At 28.5% G+C, this 21,707-nt stretch overlaps 1 protein-coding gene across 1 annotated transcript; it reads right to left on the bottom strand.

Moving 5' to 3' along the window:
* Positions 1-16,954: 16,954 nt before the first annotated feature.
* On the bottom strand, positions 16,955-19,882 carry LOC137828809 (uncharacterized). The gene is made up of 2 exons (XM_068635521.1): positions 19,260-19,882; positions 16,955-18,827 (listed from the first exon to the last, which is right to left on the bottom strand). The coding sequence occupies exons 1-2, from the start codon at positions 19,824-19,826 to the stop codon at positions 17,214-17,216; spliced, it is 2,181 nt and encodes a 726-aa protein (XP_068491622.1). The 5' UTR covers positions 19,827-19,882; the 3' UTR covers positions 16,955-17,213.
* Positions 19,883-21,707: the final 1,825 nt, after the last annotated feature.

The following is a 21,707-nucleotide window of genomic DNA, read 5'->3' as shown; positions in this document are numbered from 1 at the left end:
AGAGTCATATATATTTATTATAAGGTAAAATGGGAAAATAAAGAAAGAGGAAGAGAATGAGACAATGGAATGATGAGAAGTGGGTAAGCTCTAAAAGTTGGGGTCAAGCTTCATCTCTACATACCATACCAGTAACGGCAATTTTGTAGTTTCATTGCTCTCTTACTTTGTCATTATTTCCAAATCATGTCTTTGTTATTATCGATGATTATTGGCCTGTGCGAGAGAACCAGACACAGAATAACACGCTCAATCAATATATATACACACATATATATACAAACAATAACATAAATTCAAACGAAACTTCCGATTAACGTACGATTCATACAATCATACAAACAAGGCCATTCCACATGTAACCAATAAACCATCACCTTTGTTTTTTCTCACTTCCTTTGCTTCTTGCTACCATGTGAGGACAATGCGTGTTTAATCTGTTTATCCGTTGGTAGTAATAATTTAAATTAGCTTTTTTTAACTATTATGATAAAACTATTGATTTTACAATAATCGTTTTCAATTATTTGACAATATAAACACTTTATATCTATATTATAATCATTCAACGTATACGATTTTTTGACGAAAATATATATGGAGTGTTAATTATATCAATAGTTATAATTAAATGAGATGAGTACGTGAGAATGATTAATGAGTAGTGTGATGACACAACACAAGAATGTTATTTTTTTCACGTGCATCGAGGGTACAGAGGATAATGCGCTCTTATCCTTCTTCCACTGTAATTCTGTAAAGGCAATCTTTGTGTTATGGATGAAAGATCCTGATCAATCATTTTGAGGAAAAGTTTCACTCATGCAGAATTTAAATATGAGAAGGAAGTTGCACTTAGCACATGTGGGACATTCGTCTGTTTGTATCACTGTGGTGTGGGGGCAAATAATCTGTACATTTTCTTTCCCTTTGTATGTAGATAAGCTTTCTTCATGTCTAAAGCTACTCTACCATCCTCCATCTATCTATCTCTCATAATTATATTAGTTGTATACATCACTTTTGTTTTTTTAATCGACAAAAGTATTATATAGTAAATGGAGATGAATATTTCTGGTCTGATGTGGTATTTCAGTGAAAAACACATAATCACAATAGAGAAAGAAAGGTTATGATGAACCCTAATTGCAAATGAAAAAAGACAATGACTTAAATGTAAAAGAGAGAAAAATAGAAAAAAGAAAATACAAAGGAAATTCTTATTCACTTGTGTATTAGAAAGTAAAATACATAGTGTATATATAAGAAAAGGACTAAGACCTAGTTGAAACAGAAAAGGAAAGTTGGGTCAAACAAACAAAGTCCAATAACTTAAAACAGAAAAACTAAATATGTTAACATCCCCTCAAGCTGGGGAGTAGATATTCGTCAGGCCCAACTTGGATTTGAGAGTAGAGAACTGTGTGGAAGCAAGAGACTTGGTGAATATGTCAACAACTTGCATGGCAGAAGTAATGGGTAGTAGTTTGAGGAGACTAAAGTTAAGTTTTTTACGAACTAGGTGACAATAAATTTCGATGTGTTTGGTGCGTTCATGATAAACTTGATTGGAAGCTATTTGAAGGGCAGATTTGTTGTCACAGTACAAGGTTGCAGGCTGGGAGAGAGGAAGATGTAAATTCTGAAGGAAGTAAGACAACCATTGTAACTCACATGTGGTGGTGGCAAAAGCTCTATACTTGACTTCGGAGGAGCTGTGGGAGATAGTTGGTTGCTTCTTTGATTTCCATGATATTAGGGAGTCTCCTGAGTAGATGGAATATCCAGTGATAAATTTGTATGTGGTAGGACATGTTGCCCAGTCAGAGTCACTAAAGCTACAAAGGTGAAGTGAGCTAGTGTGAGAAAAATATAGTCTTTCACCAGAAATAAGTAAAAAAAATGAGAAAAAGTGTAGTCAAATAAAAATGGTGATTAGATAAAACATATGTGCTATAATTGGATCGTAAGTATGTTTTTCTTCTTTAAAATCACTACTGCAAAAAAGTGTTTTAACATCGGTTAAAAAGATCATATGAAGACGATTTGGGAACTGTCAACACTTTGGGTGTTGTTATAAATCAACAGTTTATAATGACTGTTCCAAAATCGTTATTATAAAAATATATTAACGACACTTGCAAAAATTGTCCACTTTGTTATAAATCAACAGTTTATAATGACTGTTCCAAAATCGTTATTATAAAAATATATTAACGACACTTGCAAAAATTGTCGTTATTCTGGCAAATAAACAAGGAGAAAATAAAAAGAAGGATTTTTTTAAGACAGTTCTTGGAACCGTCGTTATAAATGGTTTTGAGCAAAAAAATTTATCTTTTTTTAAGACGGTTCCAGAATAATCGTCGTTAAAATGGCTACCAGAGTTAACTGAGTGCAATTTTTTGTTTTATTGAAGACAGTTTCAGTCTAAATCGTCGTTAAAATGTATTTTTTTTAAAGAAATTATTATATTAATATATATATATATATATGCTCTAATCCTGCATAAAATATCAAATTTCCAAAATTATAATGCATATATAATCATAATTTAAATATGAAAGATTAGATACAATAAATTAAGTACATATTAAATTCTACAAAATGTTTTACAATATATGAAAAAGTTTTATGTTATTCTAATCGTTCATCTATCCTAAGGTGTTATACATGGTTACAAAATATTTTGACCATGTTGTCTTTACATACTCCAATGCTTCCAAATCTAGCGGTTGTGGGTCATTGAAAAACTGTGACATTTGAAAGTTTTTTGAATTAGTGCATGAATAATAAACCCTAAATTTTAAAATGTTTTTGTATTGAGGTATTACCCGATCCACTGCATAACATAGTAACTGCAATCATAATTTCCAGATTGTTCACTGCAAGTCAAAATAAATGTTATTAAATGAATGAATTAGACACATTAAAGTGAGTGAACAAATATACTTTAAATACCTTAAGGTGCATCCAAGTGGGTCTTTTTGCGTTCGCATTTCCCCTCCCACACAACATGTTATATCCAGAATAAGCACTGAAATAATAAGATTTCATGTTAACACAGATAATATTATGTAATTATAAGTAATAATAAATTTTAAATAAAATTGTCATACCTATCTATAATGTGTTTAAAATAGTTAGGAGGTTTCTTATGCAAGGAGCAAAATCATGCAACAGTATGATCTTGAACAGAGATGATCAATAGTTGCCAATGATGCCTATATAGCAAATAAGTTAGTTTCTCTTATTTCAATAATTTAGTAGAACTTATTTAATGAATATGGACTTACTCATGGATATACAGAGCAATATAAATTTGTTTTCCTCCATTCTTTAGGCAGTGGTGATGTATGTATGTGTTTCTAACTTTTTGTTACGAAGTGATTGAATGAGTTAAGGGTCTAAAAACCCATATGTATCTTGTTTTCCCTCATTGAAAGATAATTCACAAATATACCTAAATTTCAATAAGTTATTATTATTATATATAATAAATAAAAAGTATAAATATTTTAATAATTAAACTTACATGATCCAAATTGTAGAACTGTTATGTTAATCTTCTGATTTTTGGATGCAAGGTCCAACAAATCAGACATGTGAAAATACAATAGTACATTGTTATGTCTTTCAAAAACATTGGCATCCCATGAAACCTTTATGACGATTGTATATAAAGTTGTAGCAACTTTGACCAATATGCTGTCACATGATCATCAATGGAGAATTTTTTCTTCTTTTGCAGAGGCAATTTTCTCTTAGGTTCCTGCTACTCATCAACAAAAAAATAATTAAATTAGTTAGAATATAATATATTTGACATTTGATATATAATCATATTAGTCCAAAGATATATCGTAGAGTCTGATATAGGTCTGACGAGATGTCTGGGCCAAGCAATGAAAGTATGTAATGCCTCTACTACAATTGTCACCTCTAATGTCGGCACAGGAACTACAACATCACCATATTAATAATACTAATATTACTAATATTATTAATATTACTAATAAGTATAATAAAAATCATAATTATATTACAGAATTTGTTTGGGGTAGTGGTTAAATTTTCTTTAGTCACTGAAGGAACCTGGTTTCAAATCTGAAGCAACAAACTTAAAAGCTTCGCGGACACTTGGTAAGTGTAACAATTCACCATGCCACGTTCATGTTGTATAATTTTTCAAAAACCCATCACACAAGATGTTCTCTAATCTTGGAAACATTCAATATTCTTCCATTCAAAAGACACCTCATTCTTACACCGTTATGATTACTAACGACATTATGTTGTGCAAACTGTATGAATTCTTCCACCCCTCTTTCGTATGCATCAATTATATGTGGTGTATTAATCTAAATCTGACCCACATAGCTAGTAAATTAAGAAAACTATTTAATTCATTATAAACCTAAATCAAAATTGACGAAGTTAGAACAATCTTGAACTCAACATCAATTTAAATATTATCTAATTCATTATGAAACTAAATAAAAATTTTCGAAGGTCAAACACCTCCGGACTCAGCATCAACGCGTTCAATACAAACACATATTATATAATCCATTATAAAAACTAAATAAAAATTGTCGATGGTCGCACACCCCCAGACTCTGGATCAACAACTTCCATGATATTATCTAATTCATTATAAAACAAAATTCAAATTGTCGAGGGTCGGACACCCTTTGACTCAAAATCAACATGTTGCATCCACAAATTTATTAAAAAAAGTAAAGAGTATTAAAACACTAACCTGACGAGATGCAGTTGCGTGAGTGAGCGGCGATGCGGCAACAACTAGGCGGGATGCAGTGGCGCGGCGGAGCTGTGGCGTGACAACGTGGTGTTACGGTGGCAGTGGTAGCGAGGAGTGGGCAGAGAGTTGGAGTGTGTCTCGCTATTATACACTAGCAGTGGAAGACCGGGTATGAAGGGAGGGAGGGAGGAGGCTGGCGACGTACCCTTATGCAGGAGGGAGGGTGTAGGGCGACAGGAGGGAGGGTGAAAGGAAGAAGATGAAGTGAGAGTGAGAGGAAGAAGATGAAGTGAGTAGGAGAGAGTGCGTAACGTGAGAGTGAGGAGAAGAGTGTAACGTTAGAGAGCACGCGTGCACGAAAAGGCACTCCTGGTAGCATATATAACGACGATTCAGGCGGGAATCGTCGTTAAAAATGACGAATAACTATGAAAATGTCACCGCCTCTTTTATTACAACAGTTCTTTATTAACCGTCTTTATACGAGGTCGTAGTTTTCATCTTTTATACTAGTGAATGTGCATTTTGTTATATGAAAAAACAATTCTTTTTGGAAGTCCAACCTCATTATAACCCTGTAAAAAACCATAAGATTCATGTTTCTTACACGATTGTGATATGAAGATGAAATGAAAAGCAACTATGATTTGTTAGGATTCAATGAAAATAGAGAGAAACACTTATATGTGAACATATGAGAAGAAATTCTTTTATGAATTGTCATTTTATTGTTTAGTTTGATCCTAGAAGTTGATTATATATATATATATATATATTTATTTTATTTTTATTTATTTATTTATTTATTTGCTATATTTGAAGTTGGAAGCAATATGAGTTTCTAATTTAATGTGTTGTTTGAATAAAGTTGGTTTGATATATAAATTCAAATATAATTTAGTTATATTCATTTACTTTACTTAGGACAAGCAAGAGGAAGTTGATGAATGTTATATTTCAATAATATTTCATATTAAAAGACATACATTTATGAATATTTATTGATAAAATAACTATAACTCCTAATTTATAAATTTTACATATTTTGTGATTATAATACGAATAAGAACAACTTATTTTTAAATTTGTGTTAATTTTAGAATATTAGAAAAAATTGGAGATGAAAGGGTGAGAAGAGAATAAACAAGAATAAATTTAATTACCCCAAGAATATTTTGTTAATATCCTACTGATGAATTTTAGATTTCTTATGGAGTTTCTTGTTAGCTTATTCCCTATAGTTTTTTTTTTCTTTGTTCCTATTCAGGGAAAAAAAAGGTTAGAATATTAATGTATTAATATCTATTAAGAGGGAAAATGATAGAGGGAGATTTATGAAAGCTGAAAAGAGAAGAAAAGCATGGAGTAGGAAATAAAATAATTGTGAGAGGAAAGGTAAAAGGAGTTATATAGACACATAAGGGGACAAAAAGTGAAATATTATCACATGCATGAATGGCTTACAGCGGGTTTTATAATTATGAAGATGTACATCTTTTTCTTTTTTATATGATCTCATACATCAAACTGTGTACGATATGACTCATAAAACAACTCAATCCATCATTTTATCACTTAGATGCTGCATTTGCCGACAAAGACCAAACAAATAATTCCTAAACCCTAATAATAAAGTCCACATAATTTAGGGTTTCACGAGTCACTGCATTGCCCTTGAGAATCCTCACTCACAATGTGACCTTTTTGAGTCTTTTTGATTCCCAAATGGGACCGACGTGGTTGCAAATGATATGAATCTGCCCAATGCTGTGCTCCTCGTCATGTGCAACTGCTTATACGTCTTTGTTTGAACTGCTAAAAGTAACATTTTTCATCAAAGCTTTTCCTTTTCCTTTTTACACACATATATATGTATATACACGTAAAAATTTGATAATGATCATTCTCTTTCCTTGTCTTTGGTATATATGGGGGTGGGGAAAAGAGAAGATGGTTCAGATTTGTTTTCCCTTTTGCAAATATGATCAAACTTAGAATGCCATGGTAGATCCACTTGGAGACTGAGTTCTTTTTGGTAAATAATGATAAAAAGAAACACCAGTTGGTTGAGTTGGATGTGTGCGATGATGGTTAAAGCTTTTAGCCTTTTACAACACTCCTTAGTTCTTTGTTATTTCAAAATTTGAATTTTCTTTTAATTTCCCTGTCCTCCATTGATCATACTTCAATTATAAAAGTGGTAAAGGAAATATAATGAATGATTAAGTAAAGCTGATATACTTTTTTGAACAGAACGCTGGATTTTATATATTTATAGAGAGATGTGTGTGTTGTCTCCTCTGTAGACGATTTGGCACAATTAAGTGGCCTTTAAAAGGTCGACACGTACGTTTTAAATCATCAGGCAATTAAATACTTTATAAAACTTGATTTATTTGAGGCATAATTAGGTCAAAATGACTTTCTCTTTTATAAGGAAAGCTTGTGAATTGTTTTCTTTCAATGACATAAAATCTCACTTAAAAAAATTTTTAAATAAAAAATAATTTTAAAGATAAAAAATAATTAGTTATTATATTCATTAAATAGAAATAAATTTAAAAAATATAAAATAATAGTCATTGACTAAAGTAGATACTGTTTTATAGACAAAAATGATTGATAAAATGAGATACTGATATCAACATTAGATACAACATGAAAACGTTTGACATGTGTAATCTCTAAAATGTAGGACATTGATACACGAATTTATATATTAAATCATCATGAATTATATAAATTAATTGCTGATAAAAAAATGAATTATATAAATTGACAATCAAGATTTATGTGAAAAGGTTAGTCAAATATAAGAAAATTGAATCTAATTCATCTATCTAAAATCCAAAAAGTGAAAAGAGAATATAATTAATTTATTTAACACATTTCATCTCTTTATTAATCATCATCGCATTATACTAAGATATGACAATAGATTAAATAAAAACATTCCAACAATACATATATAATCCAAATGTCTCTTAAATTAGACACTTCACCGATACGTGTCATACGCGTGTTAATATCTGATGTGCCAGGCAAAGAGATATACTATTTAAAAAATGTGTTCAAACTTCATATGACGTCAACATAGATTTGAAGTCTAAGCCTAAGCGGATGAATGCATATACTCTATAGTAAAGATGAGAAAAGTTCAAAGTGTTGGGGAGAGTTCAAACTTCTAAGATATTCTTGCAGCAAGGGTGAAATATTGTCCATATGTTTTCCCTCCTCCACTTTTGATCTTTGTTCTAGATAGTTTGTAATCTTAGTTGCTTTCTAATTTTACACTCTAATTATAAACTAATTTCCAATAACTATAAATTGATACTTGATATTTTTTATTATTTGCAACTTAGTCTTTAAATATTTTTATTATCATAGTTTAGTCCCTATCAAAATTTTAATAATTGCAATTACGTCCCTAGTAAACTAATTAAGTTGATTCTTGAAAACACTTTAAAATTTTAATAAAAAATATTCATTTGATTTACAACTATTAAATATACAATGAACTTTGTTTCATAATTGATTTCCAATATGAATTTAAGTAATTATGTCAACTAAAATTCCTACGAATTCTGAATTTCGTTGTAAAATCCATCACTAGTAAGATTTATAAAAAAAATAATTATGAAATTTTAGAAAAATGAGAATCAATATAAACCATCAACAATCCATAGAAATATATGTTAGAATATATTAAAAATAATTTGAAATATTTTCCTTATTGAAATACATGAAATACATAATTTGAAAAAATATATTAAGCATGTGTGTATTTGTATTTATATACTATTTTATCAACATAAATGTTATTTAAAAATAGATACACATAATTATTATATTTGACGTTTTTTACTTTTTATTATTATCATAAGTGTATCTATTGTTTAATATATATTTAAAAAATATAAATACACATAAATTTATAGTAAATTAAAATATTAAAATATATTTTTCATTTTAATAAATATAAATATATATAATATAATAATACTTAAAATTGTATTGAAAAAAGTTAGATGATTTTTTGAAATTTGGATCAAAAAACTATTATAAAACAATGAAGTATATTTAAATATCAACATAATATCTCTTTCATTAAATAGAAATAATTAATTATAAATATATAAAGTTAAAGATAATTGGTTCCTGCAAATAATTATATTAATAGTATATATAAATATTATATATATATATATATATAGTTATTGATGAAAGAGATATACAGAATTATTTATAACATTTATTAAAGTAATTTTTTTTGGATTTTTAATATTTATAAATATAGATCAATGAAGTAATTACAAAAAACATATTATATTATTTTTAATTTAAAAAAATAATATTTTTATACATAAATTAAGAGATCAATTCTAAATTAAATTTTAAAGTATTATTTAATACTTGATTAAATTTATATTTAATTAATATAAAACTATATTGAATAGTCAAATTGCTTTTATTAGTAGTTTTACATTTTCAATATGATTTTTAAAGGAATTATTATAAAATTAAGGGCTTTTAATTATGTAACAATTCATTATTGAATTTTAATATATTTTAATTTTAATGTTATTCATTTGATCTTGAATGTTATACACACAAGTTTTTTTATTAATGATCATAATTTATAATTTATCTTATGTTAAGTTGGAATGGATATTTTTTAGTATAATTTTTTTTGAATATATATATTGAGTAGGTATACATATATATATATATATTCCAAAAATATTATAAAAAAACAAATATTTATAAATTTATAATTATATATAAATAATAAAAATAAAAAATACACATACGTGAACTTTCGCTAATATTCAATAAATTTTTTGTTAAATGTTTGGTTGATTTATTAAAGATTGCTATGTTGTAGAACCAAGTAACCTCTGTGGTTCTGCAAATAACCAGCATTATTTGTGTGTCCTAAAGATTTAGATATGTAACATGTTTGTTGCATCACCTTGTGCTCCTCGTGTCGTCCTAAAATAAGTTATATATAATATTATTCTTTCCCTCTGTCACTTGCTCAACCACATTAACAAAATAAATCACTTTATTCATTTAAATAAAATTAAGACTTATCATATTAAACAAAATATTCAAATATAAGGAAAAAAAACTATTTAACCAAAAATAAGCAACTCAAACTATCCCTCAAGTGTCACCAAGACAATATTGGTAAAGTTACGTAATAGTGATTATTTTTCTTTTATCATGTTAAAATAGAACTTTAGGATTCATTTATATTTCAGGTTTCAAATTGTTTTTATACTAAATAGTATAGATATTGACTAATGCAACATTTTTCGGAGTTTATCATATATAATCAAATTAACTAAATTGTGAATCTTAACGGATGAATTAATTTGATTTTTTTAATCAACAGACAATAAATTAATAGAAAAAATATAAAGAATTAATTCTAATCCTTATACATTTTGAAGATATCAAATATTTTCTTTAAACAACATCCTACTATGAATGCAAATCTATCAAAATAAAGTAAAATATTCACTACTCTTAAAAAAAGACTCATACTAAATAAGAACAGTTACACAACATAAAAGAAAAATTCAATAACCTAAACTAATTTGATGTATCAGAAAGAATTTAAAAGATGAAAAATTGAAACCTAAACTACATAGAAGAAAACAAAAATGTATATGGTAATGTTATACTAATTCCATTGTCTTGAAACACATGCAATGGACAACGACAAAGTCCAGATTTAGTATTTCTTATAGTTCGATTGATGCTGTTCAAAAGCTACAACAGGATGCATTTTGCACGCTATACGGAACTAAAGACAAACACCGACTATGAAATGAACGATCAATATTAAGATAATAATTATAACTTCAATAAATTACTTTTTTGCTTATAATTTCCTACGGAGCAACAACAACCCTTAAAGTAGAATGTGTCTTTTATGTTTTAAAAAGTTAATTTGAAGTTATAATTTATTGATTAAACTATTTCCAATAATTGTATCAATATCACATACATTTCAGTTTTAGTTTATTACCTAATTACTTGTCATTCCTAAGAAGTAAAATTTTAAAAAAATTATAACTTCAGTTTATAAGGTAAAAATTATACTCACTTATATAATGAAATATCTTTTTAATCACTTATAAATTTAATAAACCTGAAATAAAAACTAATTTTAGAAACAAAAAATAATTAGATGTTATAGTGACTAAATTAGAGAACATTTTAGAAACTAAAAAAAAATAGTTTCTAAATTAGTTTCTATTATTGTTAAATAGTTTTTAAATTGGTATCTAATTAGCTACCAAAATTTTAACTATCAATTATTTAAATTCTAAATTTGGTAGCAAAAACGTTGGTTGCTAATTAGATACCAATTTAGAAACCATTTAACAATAATAGAAACTAATTTAGAAATCAATTTTTTTTAGTCTTTAAAATAGTCTATAATTTAGTCGCAACTAATTATTTTTTATCTCTAAAATTGATTTTTGTTTCATGATTTTCTTGTAGTGTTTAATATCATGTAAACTTTAAACAAATAAAATTTATATCCTTATATACTATGAAATTCAATTATCTTTAGTTGATATAAAATCTTCAACCGATATCATATAAAAAAAATAGGTTGCAAAAATCTGAATAAAAAATAAAGAAAGTATTGGTATAGCATCTTCTCACATGATTTTATATAGATTTTTTTTTATAGTAATGAAAATTAGTGATATAGTAATTGGTAATTTTGGTTCTTACAATCATATCTGGTAATAAATAAAAATATGAATTATAAATAAGCATGTAAGATTTGAAAAGGAAATGGAATTGCATGCAGAGTAGGAAAGAGTGGTTGATAAATGATAAAAAAGAAAGTAATAATGAAAGGAAAGATAATCCAAATAGATTCCCTTGTTGGTAAAACCAGGAATGATATAGGATATAGGACCCGTGAAGGTCAGTAGATGTAGGACATGTGGCCCTACGGAAATTGCCATGTGGAGCCCATCATGCATGTCCTTCACTTCACACTTGAATCTTGAAAGTGAGAGATAAGAGCGGGAATTTCACCTCCAACCCTTTCACTTTCTAACATTATTTTCATCTGCACTTCCCTTCATCAGCAAGATATATACTATAATTGTCTCTATCTGCAACTACCTTCAAATCATTTTTCTTTTGAAACTTTGCAAGTTACACTCAATGAAAAGCACATTGTTAGGGGCGTGCAATCATGCAACTCTTAGATACACAACACCAAAAAGGTGTTATCATCCTTTAACTTTCTATAATGCTTCACTGTTTTGTGTAAATTATTATAATGTCATTTTTAAATTTTGAATTCGTGTAACAAAATGCAAAAAATCATCCTACACAATTACCTTGCGTGATACAACAATGAAACCAAATATTATTAGGTTTTAGCCTTTCGGTGCTCTCAACTCTGAACCAAAAGGTTAGGTAAAGCATAATTGTATGACCAAATCTTTTATAGACTTTTCTTTAAGAGGAAAAAAAATTAACTTTTCTCACTTAGTGATGTTTTTATATTTTCTTTCTTTTTTTGGAAATATGAAATTCCTAATTAATTTCGGACCTAAGAGGGAAAATGCGATTAAAGAGGAACTTGTGACTAATTAATCAAGCTTTCTATGCTATTAAGACGTGTATTTAGCAAGGCCCATAAAAACTATACATGAAGTCCGTACCATTCAGTTAATCTATTTTAAATGGGTTTGTATATGGGCTATTACATCCTAACTTCCTGCACCTCCATAGGTTCTTCTACCACCTCCCATACACAATATGAAAATACGTTTTTATTCTTCTTGTGCCTTCCCCATAGAGTATATTTCGGATTATGTAATCCGGACACACATCTGGAAAAAGACTTCCGAATTCTGTAATCCGGAAGCTAAAAAAAACTTCTGGATTACATAATCCGGAAATTAATCATGCATCTGAAAAAAAGACTTCTGGATTATGTAATCTTGAAGCTAATTACGAATTTGAAAAAAGACTTCCAAATTACGTAATCCAGAATATTACAAAAGAGTATTATTGGAAATATAAAAAATTTATGGAGGTGAGAGAAGAATATACACTACAAGAAAATCATCAATTAGAAACCAAATTTTAGAAACCAAAATAATTAATTGCAATAGTAACTAAATTATAGACCATTTTAGAAACTAAAAAAAGGTAGCTAATTAGAAACCAATTTAGACACTATTTAACAATAATAGAAACTAATTTAAAAACCAAAAATTTATTTAATTCCTAAAATGTCTCTAATTTAGTCATTATAACAATTAATTATTTTTTATTTCTAAAATTAGTTTCTATTTTATAATTTTCTTGTAGTAGTATGAAGGTGCATGAAGAAACAACTTTACATCCTGCATGAGGCATCCCCATATTTTGAAGCCACACTCCCATAAAAGTTAACATTCCAATTTTATCTTTATGAAATTTGTATTTTAAATTACATATTATTATAGAAAATTAAAAATAAAAATATCCATTTTAGATTTTGCAATCCATAATTCAAAAATATATATTTCAAAATATTTAAATCTAAAATATACTGTCTAAAATATATTAATATATAGATTATACAATCTGAAATATATTAATACATTTGGATTGTTTTATTTCAAAATATATTTCTAAAAATGTGCACTCTAAAATATATTTTTGTCAAGATAGAATTTCTAAAACAAAATTTTCAGAACGCGTATTCCAAATAAACTTTCTGGAGAATATATAATACTTTTTAAAAATTTAGAAAATATGTTTCAAAAATTATCCTAAACGAATAATTTGAAACTCACTTTCTTTAAAAAAAAAATCATTTCAAAAAAATCGACAAGCCGTAACTTATTGCACAGTTTCATTAGGCCATAGGTCCATAAATTGTAAAAGCAGCTTTTATGGATGCACTAATTTTTATTTTATTTCCATTCTGTTTTATCTACCAAACAAAGGATTATGACTTTGTTATTCTCACTCCAAAAGAAATTTAAGTTCACTCCATTTGTAATAAAAGATGACGAAAAGAAAATAATATAATGATGAAAACAATTTTTAGTGTGTTAAATTTGGACGAAAATAATTGCTGAGTATAAATTTACAAAAATATAATAAAAATGTGTTTGGCTTATGTATATAGTGAAATCATTTTATATTTATGGCAACTGGGTTTACAAAAGAATAACATTACAACGTTGATATTAAAATTAAATATACAAAGTTAATATAACTTTTAAAATATTTTTTAAATCAAACAAAGTTATATAAAATTAACTTATTTTTTAACTAATTATTGTTTAGAAAACATATTTATTCATTGGAGTCTGATACAAATTAATCTAACTCCTATATATTTTCAATATCAAGATTACACAATTCTTTTTGTATGAAATATTTTGTTATGAATTTTTGTTGAGTGACAAAAATTAACCGTGATCCTACTTATTTCAAAGATTTTAAGTAGCTGAATAATTTTAAATATTTTAAAACTTAAATTGTTTTAATATTTTTTTATATTAACAAATTTAATTATAAAACAAGTCTATTCAATAACCTTTTTAAAATTATAATAATTTAATTATAAAGAAATCAAAATCAATTATTTTTAAAATTATTATACAAATAAAAAATTAATAATTAAATAAATAGAAAGTTCAATATAATAATTAGTAATTATTTTTTACTTCTTTTGCCACGAGTCTCCTACTATTATTTTTCTCTTTTTTTTTCTCTAAATTCTTAAGTTAAATAGATTGTTTCTTAAGTTAAATAGGTTATTTCTTCCTCCACTCCGTAACTTTTTGTGTCAATCTGATACTTCTTAAAATATAAAAATATTATTTATTCTGTTAATGTTTTTCATTTTAGAATAGATCGGAAAGAATTTTAGATTATAGAATACAAAAGTATTTTTAGAATAAAAATATCTTTCCATTTCTATAATTTAAAATGATTTTTTTAAAAAAAGTATATTTTAATTATAAAATCTGAAAGGTATTTTCAAATTTTGAAAATTATTTTCAAATTATAAAATCAATAAAGTATTTTCAAATTATAAAATCTAAAAAGTATTCTCCAACAATTTGATAATACCTTCCTCATAATCTGGAATGTACTTTTTAGAGAAAAAAAAATCATATTTTATAATCTGGAACACATTTCCGGTGGATTATACAATACAGGAGGTTTAACTAGAAAAACATACAATTCCAAACTGTAGAATTGAAATGTATATTTAAGAACAAAATGGTCTTTTCCTGAGTTATGGGTATCAGAAGAATTTATGGAAGTGCAGGAAGAAAGAACCGAATATTGTGTAAACCTCTAAAATGGGCTGAGCCCTTTTCAGTACCCATAATAGATTTTATTTTTTTCATCAAATCACAATTATATTTTAAAAAGTGTTAATATTATTTTTATTTTCTTTATAATCTTAAATAATTTTTCAAAAAATTCTGAATATATCTAACATAAAAACTATTTTTTAATTTTCATATTTTTATAAAACTAAATACTAAACATTTATTTTTAATTAGAAGAATATTTTATATTTTACCTTCTCTATTAATTTTTAGTATTCTTATTTTTTTTATTGTTTTTTTAAAATCAATAATATTTTAATTCATTTTATTGGTTTTATATCCAACTATATTTTTTGGAATTTTAAATTCAAATCAACTAATTGAACTTCTAAAAATCCAAGCATAAGATAATCTCTACATTTTTTTAGTCAAAAACATCTTTTAATCATTACCCATTGAAGTATGTTTGAGTTGCTTGACTTTAGTTGTACTTACAGCACATTAATGAACATAAGCTCTAACTACATATTTTTTATAATTAATTGTTTGTGGTTATTTTTTTATAATATCAATTTGATAAAAAAGAACACGATTAAAATATATAAATTATAAAATCTAATAATTTAGAAGAAAAATGTTTTAAAGACATAACTAAAATTTGACATGTAATTCATAACCTATCAAGTAATTTAACAAAAATAAATAAATAAACAAATTATTATCTTACATGGGGTACAAATAAATAATGAGTTTGTTTGTGCTTAAAAAGAGTAAACTTGCAAAAACTATGTGTTTGTTTACTTTCATAACTAATAACTAAGACTTGTAATTATGAAAAATCGGAGTGTAACCCTGGAGAAGGATAACTTCCCTGTAACCCTGGAAATTGAAATAAAGACTTTTTTTATTAAAAAAAAGTCATAAAACAACTGTTTTTTTTTTAATCAACTTCAAGCTGCTGATAAAAAAAATATTTTACTTTTTTTTTCTTCTACTTTTAAATAAGTTTACTCAACCATGTATTATATTGTTAATAAACGATTATGTTAATACCAATTTTTTTCTTAAAATAAGTTTAAACAAACATACCAAATATAATGAACCCTTTATCTCATTCAATTTTAAAATATAATGAACACTAAAACATAAAAAAAATTCTCTTTTTCCTTTTACTTTTGCAAAAAATATAAGATTAAATATTTTTTTATCATAAGTTTATTGAAAAGCAAATTAACTTTTTGTTCTTAAATAGATTTTTTTTGTATTTTTAATTCATAAAGTTAAAAAAGAGATTATATGAATAATCCTGATTACTGATCATAACTATGTACTAGACATAAAATCAAATTCAAGTAAGGTTTCATCCCTGAATATCCTCTAGATTCAAGTATTAGACTTTGTTGAACCATCAATCCACAATCACTTTATATTTATAGGTTGCTAGTACTGCTTCCTAAATTAACATTTGATGACATGTAGAAGATTGCGTATAGTTAGTGGAAAACTGAAAAATAATGCTTAAACAAGCTGAAATGCAAAATCTTGAAGAAACATGAGGGCTTTGATAAAACATGAATAAACTAAAAAAGAGAGAACAGCATGTTAAAAAATGGATATGTTTATCTGGTTTACTATATGAATTCACTCAGTTAAACAAAAAGAGTGTTCGGCATTTGACCTTGAAGATGTTTTCAAAAGCCATTTCAACAGGCCAGTAATTTGGTATATAATAAAGAAAAGTCACATAAAAGTGTTACACAAATATTATGATTTTAAACAATGATATTTATTTACCTCTGAGCACTTTTCATGAAACTACAATGACCAGAAAATGCAAAAAAAAAAAAAAAAAAAAAAATCGATGTCATAAAGTTTTTCATTTGGGAAAATCCTGTACATTATTATGTATGCTAACTTCAAAATGTAATAAAGTCAGAGAGGAGAAGCATACATTTCCAACCTCATCATGACAACAAGTAACTTATGAAATTCCTAGAATAAAATACCACTACCAATTAATATAATCTAAAGGTTTGCCAATACTTTCATTGACTCAAGAATATCCATTCACATGCTGTTCTTCTGTTGAATATGGAATCCAGTGAACCGAGCTATGACTACATAACATTCTTTAGACATCTGTCGCCAGCCCTGCGGATGAAAGTTTCACTTAAAGGGTCTTTAAGTGCGAGGGTGTCTTTTCTTTTCCCTCTTCTTTGTGTCAGCAGGAATTTATTTGTTAAAGATTCCAATGCTCTAATTGTCAATGGTCTGTTTCTTGTGCTTCTCCTGAGAATTATATCTTTTGGTTTCTGGTTCTGCTCATCTTCCTCAGCTGTTGCCATCAATTCAGCATCTTCAGACTTCAGTAGAACTTGAGGTTCATTGAAGTTGGTGGTACGTTGTGGTTCACATTTCTCCACTTTGTCAGAAGAAATGCCTTTGTCAAGACAAGCTCTATTAATATTTCTTCTTTCGTTTTTTAATTCTGCACTTCCTTCAGCTGAAGAAGAAATTGAAGTCACGTCCATCTGATGACCAAGTTCATTACTGGCTTTCTTGTTGGCGTCTGGAATGCAAGATGACTGAGAGTGTTCCAGTTTTTCTGATCCTATGCTTCCTGAGGAGTTCTCAAAAATGTGGTCTGTCTCAACCTTAACTGATATAGAAAGTTTTAGCAGTTTGATGGGGGGAAGTGCAAGATCTGAAGGACCTGATCTTGCTCTTCGTTTGAATTTATGCATTCTCTTTGGTTGATTGCCATCAGACACACAAGTCATCTGATTTTCACAGTTTTCTGCCATCTTGTTTCCATCATCATTATCAGACTTAACATTCACTTCTTTTTGGCCAGTAGAATCTCCAATGTGTTTGCCTTGCATGCAATCAGCATTGCTATTATTCTCTTTGCTGTATACCATAGCAGCTTCTGTCTCTCTTGGTGAAATGTTGTCATCATCATTACCTTTCATGTGGTTTGTTTTACTAGTATGTTTGTTCCCTTTATTACATGCCAAATCATCAGTATCTACCTCAACTTTACCCACCAAAATGCCTGGTAAAGATTTTGATTCCCTTAAATCAGATGGCTTCTCCCCGTGCACATAACTAGTATCAGAACCTGTACTGTTAGTAGAAACTTGGTGTTTGAGGTAACAATGGTGATGGTTACCAGGTTGACCATCCTCATTAGATCCCTTTTCTGCCTCTTCCTCGTTGCAGCCACCAACTCTTCTGTTTATAACTTCAAGTTTAAGAAGATTTGGTTCAGCTATCACTTTGCTCAAGACATCTCTGACAGAATCAAAGTAATGATCACCTTTTACAAGTTTTCTCCTAGAAAACTTCTTAACACCAGGGAGAAGAAAGACCACAAAACTTTTGGAGCTAAGATGGCCTTGATTCTTTAGTTTCTCCGAGTGCCAACCTCTTGCCAGTAAGCGGGGCCAAACAGCTTCCCAGAATATATCATTACTTTTGACTTTGCTGGGTTGATATCCTCCAGTCAAATGTTTGATTATATCACAGGGTCCAAGTGAAGACCAAGTTTTGCTAGCTTGTATAGAACAAGCCTGGGTTTTCTTGCCACATTCCATGGCTGGACTGGTAAGGTCTTCCTTCCCCTTACCAATCCCTACAGCTTCCACAAGAACACCAAGTCCAACTGTAGACTTTAAAGAAGAGACATATTCTTCTAGAGAAGTTCTCCCATCCGAATAGGACTTGGAAACCTGATTATAGACAGAAGCAGAGTGAGGACAGAAGAAGGGAATAAGATTCCATTGACAATAAATGTCTAAATAATATCATTGGTCCAAAATTAGCACAAAAGTAACCGGTAAATCCAATATTTTGCCTAATCACTGTATCTAACATCTTAGTAAAGTTGTAATACACATGTGTTCGTGGGCACACACAATGCACTGTATAAACTAGATTATCCTTAGCAAAATTATTATTCAGTCCCAAAAATAAATAAATCACATAACACAGAAGGGAGTTAAAAGTAGGCTGTCTAAAAATTACAGGAGAAAAAAAGATATTGAGATCATAGAATGCATTGACACAAGCTAAGTTAATAATCAGGTAGCTGAAAAATACATATTGCAGTTCATCAACATCACTGAGCACAAAGGACAGTAATAGAAAGCAAAGCTAAATACCTGTTGCAAAGCATCTTTAAGTTCTTCTGAGACATGAAAAGTCAAGCGAGACAATAGTTCCCAATGCTTCTGACCAGAAAAAAGTTTGTCTCCTGTTATACTTTTTCTTCCTTTTATTTTCTTGCACTCTGACCATCTACAATATTCATCGGACTTATAAAACTTTCCATAGTAAAACGACAGTATTTCCCCCATCTCTTTGTTCTCCAGAAATCTTTTTATCTGAACAAAATTTTTCCCGAAGATAAACAAGCCAAGGAGAAAGCTTTTCACATCGGCATCACTCCACGAGTTATTCAAATTAGCTTCTGCTACTGGTACAGTTATATTGACTGCACCATCATTGTGTCCAAGATATCTGCACCCTTCATGTCCAGTATGCTCCACTTCACTATGTAAAAGTTCTGAACCAGCAGGATTCACTAAAAGTTTAAGCCGTTCTGATTCTTTTAGCATGGAAGGAACTTCCACCTGGTATTCATGACCAATTCGGGGGCTTGACTTTGGGGCTTCAACTATGTAGCTTACATCAGGAGGAATTAGCTTTCTTTTAGATGTACGCTCCATAATATTGCCACAATCCTATCCAATTGATTCAACCTGCCAAGCATTGGAAACTCATACTGTAACTCAATCAATACTTGAAATATTATTAAGGAAATGTACATTAGATAACATGCACAAGAACATGATTCACACGAGTCAAAACATGTATCGGGAGCCAGGGAGTTCCATTTGTCACACACCAGCCATTTCATATTTTCCTTGCCAGCAATTATGCAAAGCATCATACTTATTGAAGACATTAAGATCTGATAACCATTAGCATGCATGTATTGAAGCTATTATTCTAACCATCTCATTTGCCATATTTAGCTATCTATAACAGAATATTAGATACCAACTTGTCTTCATCTTACACTGTCCCCATTATTAAGTTATCTAAAATTCAAACACTACATTAACTCTTTGTACTGTTTGTAAATTTCAAACATATAATTTAAAATGGATGATTAAAATTAGAACTCATAGAATAATCTTAATCATTCATGTATAGTTTTATATTCAAAATTAAAACACACATAGACTTAAGTACATCATTATACATACATATACATACACACACTTCCCGAATCTGCAGTAGGTTGATTGTTTACTATTGTTTTTGGAGGCTAATGTATTGTACATGATTATAATACAAATAATAAGGAGTGACTTTTGGGGAAGGAATTTTCATGTATCATTATTCCAAAACATGATTTTTTTTTTCTGAGCCAAGGTAATCAAAACCTAGCTCAAATTAAAACCATCAAAGCTACAGAAACTCAAACAATGGCTCCAAAAACACTCACGGAAAACCCTATCATTCTCTTTGCGCAAAGCAAATTCAATTTGCCTACCCTACACTCCTTCTCGAATACAACATTCTTCACAGATTGACACAGCTTCAGAATATGCTAACATTATATGACACCCATGCGATCTTATTAGCAAGGGAAAAATACCTTTATGAAAAAGACCAATGAAAAGAATTTAAGATAACAAACTCCATATCCTATCACAGGTAAGTTCTTGATCAAAGCTAACAAGTTGGTTTTAGATAAAACAATTCAATACTCAGGCGTTACGTATGAGAAAAATTATATGCAATCATGGAAGCCAGAGAATAACTAGTACGATGAGAACAACCCCACATGAGATCACGACCATATAATGCAAAACATTAATCATCGCCAAAAAAATTTAAAAGGTTGTTTCTTGGTATCCTATGATGACACGCCATCATGATTATACACACAGTTGCACATAGAGAAACATTAGGGAGATGATGGTTGATAGCAAAGATGGATGAATTGGAAACGTGAAAAGCAGACACATATAGTGCATAGAAGAAGGTGAGTGATGATAATTTGCACATACACATTAATACGTGTTACAAAAGTTAATACACATTGAAGGTGTGGAAAGAGAAGTGTAAAGGAATGAGAAGAGAGGAAGAGATACCTGATGTGGGCTTCGAAGGGTGAATTGGTCCACAGGGCACCCAGAAAGAGAAGAAGGAAGGAAATCAAATATAAAGCACAAGGGTGTAAACAAACCAACAACACTCGCTCTAGTTATAAAGCGTGACACCAAGTTATGCAACTTCGTGAAATTGACCCTGAGTTTACCTTCATAGAAAATCGTTAAATCAACTCATTTTAGTCTTCTTTTTAAAAAATAATAATGAAAATTTAGGTTGAAATTATAAAAGATAAGATAATTTTAAGAGTGATTTATAAGTTTTAAAAATGAATAAATTATAATTTCTTAGAAGTATACCAAGCTTATACATTAGTTTATGAAATTTTAAAAAATATATAAATTTCTAAATTTGTTTAATTATTTAAGCTTTTAAATTTAACCATTTATTTATACTTTTATTCTTAAACAAATATTAATATCAGC

The sequence above is a fragment of the Phaseolus vulgaris genome, chromosome 7 (genome assembly GCF_000499845.2).
Source record: "Phaseolus vulgaris cultivar G19833 chromosome 7, P. vulgaris v2.0, whole genome shotgun sequence".
NCBI classification, from domain to species: domain Eukaryota; kingdom Viridiplantae; phylum Streptophyta; class Magnoliopsida; order Fabales; family Fabaceae; genus Phaseolus; species Phaseolus vulgaris.
This window is presented reverse-complemented; position numbering and strand designations above follow the sequence as displayed.